This window comes from Micropterus dolomieu, linkage group LG09 (assembly GCF_021292245.1).
Source record: "Micropterus dolomieu isolate WLL.071019.BEF.003 ecotype Adirondacks linkage group LG09, ASM2129224v1, whole genome shotgun sequence".
Classification (NCBI taxonomy): domain Eukaryota; kingdom Metazoa; phylum Chordata; class Actinopteri; order Centrarchiformes; family Centrarchidae; genus Micropterus; species Micropterus dolomieu.
The window spans coordinates 1,013,171-1,023,727 of NC_060158.1; the positions used below are offsets into that span (position 1 = coordinate 1,013,171).

At 43.0% G+C, this 10,557-nt stretch overlaps 1 protein-coding gene across 2 annotated transcripts in view; it reads right to left on the reverse strand.

The window, feature by feature from the left end:
• LOC123976089 (BOLA class I histocompatibility antigen, alpha chain BL3-6-like) overlaps positions 1-10,557 on the reverse strand; it is a 54,767-nt gene that overhangs the window by 1,867 nt on the left and 42,343 nt on the right. For both annotated transcript variants that reach the window (XM_046057918.1, XM_046057919.1), the window contains 5 exons: positions 6,841-6,879; positions 3,894-4,166; positions 3,401-3,691; positions 1,585-1,869; positions 1,004-1,126 (listed from right to left, as the gene is read on the reverse strand). In XM_046057918.1, coding sequence (XP_045913874.1) covers positions 1,004-1,126; positions 1,585-1,869; positions 3,401-3,691; positions 3,894-4,166; positions 6,841-6,879 — 1,011 coding nt within the window. The remainder of the gene's footprint in view (positions 1-1,003; positions 1,127-1,584; positions 1,870-3,400; positions 3,692-3,893; positions 4,167-6,840; positions 6,880-10,557) is intronic.

The window sequence follows — 10,557 nt, forward strand, 5'->3', positions numbered from 1 at the left end:
CCGACATTGTTTTTGCATATGTACACACCGACTCAACATTAATCTTAGTGACCTCCGATTGGCGTAACCGGGAGTCATTACCGCCGACGTGAATAACAATCTTACTGTATTTACGTTTATCCTTAGCCAGCAGTTTCAAATAAGACTCAATGTCGCCCGCTCTGGCCCCAGGGATGCACTTAACTATGGCCGCTGGCTTCGCTAAATTCACGTTTCTCAAAATGGAGCTGCCAATGATCAGAGTTGGTTTCTCAGCGGGTGTGTCGCTGAGTGGGGAAAATCTGTTAGAAACGTGAACAGGTTGATGATGCCCCGTGGACTTTGAAAGCTTACGACTATTCCTCCTTCGGACAGTCACCCAGCCCCCCTTTCCTGGCTGCACAGGGGATGCCGGAGGACGGCTACCACAGGCTAACTCAGGCCGTTCCGCACCGACTACCGGGGACTGGCTAGCTACAGTAGCTAAAGACTGATCTACCAAGGTGCGGAGCCGGACTTCTAAAACACTGACTTCAGTGGTGTATAACACTTTACATAATGAACCGTTATGTTTCTATTACTTTAGAATGAGACATTTCTATCTATATACACCTCCGGTCCTCTTACATAGTAGCCGCCATGTTGCGCCGCCATGTTTCTACAGTAGCCCAAACGGACACAATGCTCTACAGAGCTATAGAAGTACAAAAGGGAAGGAAAAAGTAGTCGTCTGGTTTATTAGACGTAAGAAGAGACATTTAGACAAATGGAGGAAAACCTATTATTTAGAGCCAACAGAGCGTGTCGAAAACCATAGCTTCTCCTTCTAGTTTGCAAAGGGAGGACTGAGCGGTGACTGAGCCATTGGTTGCAATTCACAACCCTCACCACTAGATGCCACTAAAACCTACACTGACTGAACCTTTAAATGACGACATCCATTTTTTCATGTTATCAAAACAAATAAAATAAAAAAACAGTATCAGCCTGGTTAAGGCAATCGTTGGTGATGTATTGTACTTACCGGTAACGCATCTCTTGCTAAAGGCCACTAGAAGCGTTCCCACGATCACACCCACACTCACCCCTACAAACCGAACAAAAGGAACCACTACAGCAATACCTGCAGTGCTGGGAGGCTCTTGAGCTAAAACACAAAACAAGACATTCAACTTTAGTATTAAATTTCAAATCGCTTTCAGCAGCACTTATATTTGTTACTTTCAATCTACTACAGTGTTGATGTAAGTCAGTACAATATTCACATGGTGATAATTATGATCTCCTAAAAAATGAAATCTGTAATACGTGCTTGGGAGGTGAAAAACATCTGGCTGTTAAAAAAGTAAGAAATTCACAACAGCAAAAGCAAAGAGATTGATGTAGTGAAACAAAACACGGCCCCGTGCTGCTGCTAATGGTCAAAAACTCCACCCTTAAATACTGAAATACCCAAAGATTCTTCTAGTTTGTGATCAGAAACAATCCCAGGTGTGGATGTGGAACTTTACTAACATGACTGTGTTATGCAAGAAAAACATTATGAAAAACTGTCCAAATGAAAAAACTAAAAAAGACCAACTATAGTTACATAAAGTTTCTTACCCCATTCCTTCTGAACATGCAACTTGGATGCAGGGTGTTTCACTTCACAGGTGAATGTAGACGTGTCACTCCTTAAAATGTCCACACTGTCTCTTCTCTGGAAGGTGTCGTCTTCATTTGGGCGAACGCCCGAGGTAACCACTCCGTCCTCTTTAATTAGAACACGGCCGTTTCTTTTGATATTCAGGATGACGTCTTTTGGGTAGAAACCTGTGGCCAGGCACGTCAACATGACCTTTGTCTCAACTGTTGTGCTCTTTGTGAACACGTAGACTTCAGGTGGAGCTGGACAGAAAAAAAGTTATTATTTGCTGGTGGCCAAACAGATCCGTATCACTCCGCGACAAAGTAACGTTAGAAAGTAACACCACTTTGTGTATTCATAAAGAAATGTCTATTGATGAAATAAAACAAAGTCAAATTGTAGTGTGTTAGCCTATGTTCTTTTTGCCATACTTAGTAACCATTTTATAAAACGCGCCGAACAACGCCCCTCAACTGTGATGTAATAAGCGTATACCACGGCCTGTCGTGAGCTATTGCTTAAATGTACAACCCAGACCCCGTTTCCCAGTTTTAAGGCTATGATGGTGAAAAAAAAGGGAGCTTTCTACTCCCTAGAAGAAGCTCCTGAACAAGCCTCAAACTACATGTTTTTATTTTAGTTATTTGAGTTTCTTTTATCGTATTCTCAATTCTTGTCGTCTGTCTTCATCTCTTCTGGCTGAAACTTTCATGATGATACCAGACCGTTCTCATCTCAGAGCATCCAATACCAACGCTTTCAGAACAAAACAAAACGTAGTTATTTGATGCCAAAGGTACCCTTCAGCGTCTCAGAAACACGCCGGGTCTCTATGAGACAGACCGGAACAGACCAGAAGTACTAGCTATCTAGTGCTAGCGAGCTGTTAAAGGCGTTGACAGCCCCCCGAAGCCAGCTGTGCACATCGCCCATGAGCCTCCTTTGTGTTGCTGGGACGTAGCAAACGGTGACGTTTCATACGGACACTGAAGGGTACCTTTAGTTAAAATAGTAATAGGCTTTAAAAAACGAATTTCGGTTAAGATTACTCAATCGTCCAGCCTTAGTCAACAGTACGTCAAAGCACTGTAATATGTAAGTATTTGGAAGGGTTTGTGTTTTTTACCCACCATGACCAGTAATCAAATACCATTTTCACCACATGGCTTTTGTTTACAATTTCTTGACCATTTGAGTTTTGCCTTTGTGATGCAGACCTGACCAGTTGGAAAATTTAAACCATGTATCATCCTCACGCTGGTTCGATTCAGAACCTGGACCTTTAAGTGTGAACCCGCCCTTAAGTGACTTTAGTAAACTCTTCATACTTGAACTGAATGCAAACACACCTTGCAGACACACAAGAGCACATGCAAAGTTGCACACTCACAACAGGATGCAAAGATCAGAGCCCTGCTGCATGGGTCCTGACGAAAACCAGGAAATACGACCACATTACACCAGTTTTAAAATCCTCACTCTGGCTATAAGTCACTGAGAGGATTGAATTCTCGTCTACAAATCCCTCTGTGGCTCTGGCCAAAATATTTCTCTGATATGCTTGTGCCGTACGAACCCCTGAGAACCCTTAGGAATAGCTTACTGGCTGTATCAAGAGTAGGAACAAAGGGCTAGCGTTAGCTCTAGCAGTTTGTGGTGAGCTCATGCACATGCTTTGGGAAACATTAAAAAATAAATTTAAGAGTGTTAGTAGAAATACTCTTTGAAAACGCTCTGAAATCAACTGTTATCAGGAAACAGGGCCCAGATCATTATTTCTAGAAAACATACTGGCGTTTTGAAGCTGCATTCGCCCATAGTCCACAAACTTCCTCAACCACTCCATGCACTCGTTCTCCAGGTAGCCCATGGTGTATTCTTTAAGGACCTGGACCCCATCCCACTTCCTCTTGGTCGGGACAGCCGCGTCAGTCGAAGCAACCCAGACTTGGTTGACGTCGTCAAAGGACAGGAAGTCGTTTCCATCGTAGGCGTACATGTCCACGCCGCGGTGGAACCTAATCGTGCCGTCAGGCTGCTTTTCGCCCTCACAGCCGTGCATCCACTGAAGAACATGGATGTCTGAAACCAAAAGTTATGCCAGGACAGTGAGATGAATGGATAAATACAAAGCCAGAAATTTGAATATTTATGGTTTTCTGGTTAAACATGAAAGAGCCCTTGTTTTATTTTTGCTAAAGCATTTATCTGTAAAGTTATTACAGTTGTTGGTTTCATGTCCTTCATCAAAAAATGGTCGCAGTCCTTGTTTCATGGATCTTACCTGAGTCATTATGTCCCATACGTTTCATCAGGATGTCGAGGTTGATTGTTAAACTCTGCTGTTTGCTCAGACGGGACTGTGTCCCTTTGTCCCAGTAATCTGCAGGCAGTCTCTCTTTCATCCAGTCCTGTTTGGGAACTTTCTGCTGGTGCTCGCTGTCAAAGTAGTCGATCATCCTGCCGTCCAGCAGACCCATGGCTGTGAACTGGTGGATGCCCGGGAGTCCGACAGGTTTGGAGAGAGCCGTGTAGGTGTAAAAGAGGGAATGCCTCTCTGAGAGTCACACAGACAGACAGATATTTATTAGACAAGGCAGATAATTCATTCAACCCTTTGGGAAGCGTGTTTTAGTTTTAAATTGATTATAATTGGCAGTACTATGTTTTTCCACTGTTGATCAGATTAAATCAACAGTTGTAGGACATAATTTTGGGCTCTGGTAACGTGTGATGGGCTTATGTAGTTTCTCTTTCGCCCAGTATCTACCTATAGTGGACCTCATCACAGCCACAGAATCGGGCCATTAGGAAAAACAAATTAACAGAAACAGAAGCGGAACAGCTCAGACTAAAGGTATCTGCAACCCTTTCTAATGCGAAGGCTCCCCCTTCCAACCTCACCATCCAAGAAAGGAAAGCTGTGACATCACTGAGTAAGGATCAAAACATCACTATCCTACCTGCTGACAAAGGAAGATGCATGGTAGTCCTTAAAACAGCGGATTACCAGAACAAGGTCAACACACTACTAATTGACCCAAACACATACGAGACACTGAGGCGAGACCCAACCAGCAGATACAAGAAAAAGGCCAATAGAATGTCTACAACAGCTACAGAAAGACAACACCATCTCCCGTGAACAATATTACCATTTGTATCCTGGAGAAGCCATTCCATGTATTTATGGACTACCAAAGATACACAAAGAAGGAGCCCCACTCAGGCCGATTATCAGTAGCATCAACTTGGTCACCTAAAACATTGCCAAACACATTTCTACCATCTTTGCTCCCTTGGTGGGAAACATGCCACACCACATCCAACACTTCGTTGACTTTGTAAACAAAGTTTGAGGACTGAAACTGGATCCAGATGAAACCATGGTATCCTATGACGTGACTTCTTTGTTTACCTACATCCCCACCATAGAAGCAGTAGAAACCGTTAGGAAACGGCTAACACAAGACAACACCCTGGACAACAGAACTAGCCTCAGCCCTGACCAAATCTGCAAATTACTCAACCTCTGTCTAAACACCACCTATTTCCAGTACAATGGAGGATTCTACAGACAGAAGCATGGCTGTGCCATGGGCTCACCGGTATCCCTGATTGGGGCGAACATCTACGTGGAAGAAGTGGAGAGCAAAGCCCTCAACTCGTTCAGAGGAACAGCACCGAGCCACTGGTACAGAAATGTGGACGACACCTGGGTCAAAATTAAAAGCCAGAAGTCAAAATTAAAAGTGCAAGCCTTCACAGAACACATCAATTCTGGAAAGCAACATCAAGTTCACACGAGAAGATGTTCACAACAACAGTTTGGCCTTCCTGGACTGCGCTGTACACATTGAAGAGGACAGGAGCCTGCTAATTGGTGTTTACAGAAAACCCACACACACAGACCAATACCTACTGTTCGATTCCCACCACCCACTGTAGTACAAGCTAGGGGTCATGAGAACACTGCACCACAGAGCGGAAAACATACCAACAAGCGCCCAAGCCAGAGAGAAGGAACTGAACACCTGAAGGGGGCACTTACAGCCTGTGGATACCCTAAATGGACCTTTGTGAAAACAGCCACAAGATCCAAGAAGAACAAAACTACAGGGGATGAGGAGAAGAAGGTCAAACACAACAACATTGTGATTCCATACTTGTCTGGAGGATTTTCAACAAACACAACATCCCTGTGTTTTTTTAAACCCAAGAACACACTAAGACAGATACTGATCCACCCCAAAGACCGCACACCCAAACACAAGAAAAGCAATCTAGTGTATGCGGTCCAATGCAGTGAGGAATGCACAGACCTGTATATTGGGGAGACTAAACAACCACTACACAAACGCATGGCTCAACACAGAAGGGCCAACTCCTCAGGTCAAGACTCTGCAGTCTACTTACATCTGAAGGACAGAGGACACTCGTTTGAGGACCACCAGGTGCACATTTTAGACAGAGAAGATGGATGGTTTGAAAGAGGTGTCAAGGAAGCCATCCACACCCGGGCTGAGAGGCCATTGTTGAACAGAGGAGGGCGTCTACGTCCAGGAAACTCAACAAACGTAATCTATTGGCCTTATCTATTGGCCTTAGGTGAGGATGCCAACGATGGTCATTCAGTCTTGGCCTCGGGTAGTCCTAACGACTGTAACGACTGTCTTTACAACAGCCAGGAACACTAACGAACCAGCAGTATTGACGATCCTGGCAAACGACCCCACTGAGGTTAAATAGCTTAGTTTCCCTACCAGTCAGTCAGGATGAGGGACGAAACGTCTTACAGTATCTTCAACCAAGTCCAGTTGCCCTTGACTTTAACCATCTTTGGATGACAGTGTCTCTTATCTCTCTACAGATACTGTTTGCAGAAATATGGCAGTTTCATACTTGTGTTTGATGTTTGGCTACTCACAGGGTGTGACTTCAAGTGTTTCCCAGAATAATAAGTTCCATGTTTAGTTAATAGATGGATTTCAACAAACTGACAAAATTGTCTTTTTTTTATAGCGGATTATCTGATCAATCCTACAATATTTTATGGCCTCAAGAAACATGAAACATATGCATTTTATTACTTGCATTTTCACTTGATGTCATCACTTAGTTGCAGTATCTTAGGCATGTGGACTGGTCGGAAATTCATTTCTAAAATCAATTATTTCCTATATTTACCTTCTCCTACTTCACATTAATAAGTCAGAAAACTCTCAACTTACCACTGTTCACCATCAGTCCCGTCCCGAGGAGAATGGAAACTGCAACCAAATACATTGCAAACACAAAGTTCACTGTCTTAATGTTTTTTAAAAATCATCAAGTTGAATTGTTGCTGCTTCCTTCCTTCATCTCATCCCTATACATGCAGACATGGTGCATTTGGGTGGTGCTCCAAATGAACACACTGTTGCTGCTTTTTACTCAGGTTCCATTCAGGTTTCAGAAAGACATCTGTTTGTGCTGCATGAAATTAATCGTGCTTTTATTCAGATGACTGACAATTAAATGAATAATTTCTGCACTGACAATGTGAATATTTATTTTTATTTAATTACAATTTTAACAAGTGACTAATCACTAACCACATAAAGTGTAAAGTACATTGACATTATTTTGGGCTCTGGTAGCTCTTTTAAAGTTTCCTAAACAAAGGAACACTTGAGCTGCTGCTACTTCCTCATTAGGTGTAAGGGTTTTTTGTGTATGTCAGTGTAGCCAGCTTGAATCTACACTGAACATCTAAGACTTTCTCTTTGTACACAAAAGGCCTATTTCTTTCAAATATTGTTCACAAATCTGTCAAAATCTGTGTTAGTGAGCACTTCTTCTTTGCTGAGACAATCCATCCACCTCACAGGTGTGGCATATCAAGATTCTGATCAGACAGCATGGGGATTGCACAGGTTTGCTTTAGGATGGCCATAATAAAAGGCCACTCGAAAATGTGCAGGTTGACTGTATTGTGTGTGTGTGTGTGTGTGTGTGTGTGTGGGGGGGGGGGCGGCACTATTTATTGACTTCCCTTCAAATGGCTGTGCGAAGTTGTTGGATATTGGCAGGACCTGGAACACACTATCATATATGCCGATCCAGAGCATCTCAAACAAGCACGAACTGGGATGTTTTCAGCTTCCAGGAATTGTGTACAGATCCTTGCAACATGGGGCCGTGCATCATCATGTTGCAAAATGAGGTGATGGTCATGGATGAATGATTGATTGAGCTTCTTTATTGATTGTAAATATAAAAGTGGCACCTCCAACAACAGATGCCCCAGCTACACAATAAAGCCAGACAGCCAGACATTTCCATTGTGGTCCTTGGCATAACAGTGGGCCTCAGGTTCTCGTCATGGCATCTCTCTGCATTCAAAATGCTATCAATAAAATGCACTTTTGTTTGTTGTCCATAACCCCACCGCCACCATGGGCCAGTCGATCCACAACGTTGACATCAGCAAACCGTTCACCCACACAACGGCATACACGCCCTGTGCCATCTGCCCTGTACAGTGAAAACCGGGATTCATCCGTGAAGAGAACACCTCTCCAAAGTGCCAGACACCTTCGAATGTGAGCATTTGCCCACTCAAGTCTGTTACGACGACGAAGTTGCAGTCAGGTCGAGACCCCAATGATGAGTATGCAGATGAGCTTCCCTGAGACGTTTCCTGACAGTTTGTGCAGAAATTCTTTGGGTATGCAAAATGATTGTTGCAAATCTGTAATTCAGGGCTAACCCCAAATAGTCGAAGATTCGCCTGATGAGCCTGATTCGACTGTCAATCTTATAGTTGAATCTTCCATACCATTTCAGAATCAGAAGGAGCTTTATTGCCAAGTAGTGTTTTACTCATACGAGGAATTTGCTTTGGTGATAAGGTGCTACATGTAGACAAACATACAGTTGACATAAAAAAATGTGAAAAATATAAATATGGAATAAACAAATGTAAGTTATATAAGAATAATAAAATAGAAAAAAAATAGTACAACTACATGCCGAGAAAGAACAATGTGGCAGATATTTACATGTGCATTACTCCAGTTTGTGTTGTGCAGAAATATTCATAGTGTTCAAGTGACGTGACAAAAAAAACGCTCCCTTGGAGGGAAAAAGACGCTGTTTTGAGCTGAGCTGTGTTAGGTGAGGGATTCCCTACAAGGTAAACGTAAACCTTACCACAGTTGAGCAGCAGCAGGGACCTGGCGGCTTTTAATGATAGAAATGCGGCAGCGGATGCTGTAGCCTAACGTTATATGGATCAGAAGTGCCCAACACTTGCAGTTTGTGTTCATATCTTTCTTTCTTAGGTTGAAAGGCGATCCAAATAAAATTTTAATGCTTTTGTGGCGTCTATGTTGGGGAGTCTCGGTGTGATCCGCTATGTTAGTCTGTTGTTTTGCCCTCCAGGTCACTGCGCATGTCACACGACAAGCATTAATGGTGCCTTCACAGATGCTGGCTTTTGAACTTTGCGCTGATAACAATCCGGATGGTCCTTTTCCACTTTACTTTTCTGGGTGTTGTTGATATATGGCTTTCGCTTTGCATGGTAGAGTTTTAACTTGCACTTGTTGATGTAGCGACGAACTATGTTAACTGACAATGGTTTTCTGAAGTGTTCCTGAGCCCATGTGGTAATATCCTTTACGCATTGATGTTTGTTTTTAATGCAGTGCCGCCTGAGGGATCGAAAGTCATGGGCATTCAATGTTGGTTTTCAGCCTTGCTGCTTATGTGCAGAGATTTCTCCAGATTCTCTGAATGTTTTGATGATATTATGGACTGTAGATATGAAATCCATAAATTCCTTGCAACTGTATGTTGAGAAACGTTGTTCTTAAACTGTTGGGCTATTTGCTCATGCAGTTGTTCACAAATTGGTGAACCTCACCCCGTCCTTGCTTGTGAATGACTGAGCCTTTCGAGGATGCTCCTTTTATACCCAATTATGAAACTCACCTGTTTCCAATTAACCTGTTCACCTGTGGAATCTTCCAAACAGGTGTTTTTTGAGCATTCCTCAACTTTCCCAGTCTTTTGTTGCCCCTGTCCCAGCTTCTTTGGAACATGTTGCAGGCATTAAATTCAAAGTGAGGGAATATTTGCAAAAAACAAGTTTATCAGTTTGAACATTAAATATCTTGTCTTTGTGGTGTATTAAATTGAATAAAGGTTGAAAAGGATTTGCAAATGAATTTATTCTGGTTTTATTTACATTATTTAACATCCCAACTTCATTGGAATTGGGGTTGTATTAACAATTGACAACAAATATGTGCAATGTGCCAGGTTAGTGCAAGATATGAAATGAAATCATATTTACACGTGCAGAGACATCTGCAGAGTGTCAGTGGGGGACCCGGGTCTTGTTAATGAGGCTAGCTGCAGACGGGAAGAAGACTCTTCAGCTGATCCAGAATGCTGCAGCACGTGTTCTGACAGGAACCAGGAAAAGAGATCACATTTCTCCTGTCTTAGCTTCTTTGCAATGGCTTCCAGTAAAATCCAGAATAGAATTTAAAATCATTCTTCTTACCTACAAAGCTCTTAATGGTCAGGCACCATCTTATCTTAAAGAGCTCATAGTACCTTACTACCCCACCAGAGCACTGCGCTCCCAGAATGCAGGGTTACTTGTGGTTCCTAGAGTCTCCAAAAGTAGACTAGGAGCCAGAGCGTTCAGCTATCAAGCTCCTCTCCTGTGGAACCAGGTTCCAGTTTGGGTTCAGGAGGCAGACACCATCTCCACATTTAAGAGTAGGCTTAAGACTTTCCTCTTTGATAAAGCTTATAGTTAGGGCTGGCTCAGGTGAGTCCTGAACCATCCCTTAGTTATGCTGCTATAGGCCTAGACTGCCGGGGGATTTCCCATGATGCACTGAGCTCCTCTCTTCTCTACTTTCTCTCCCTCTGTATGCAACCTCATCCCA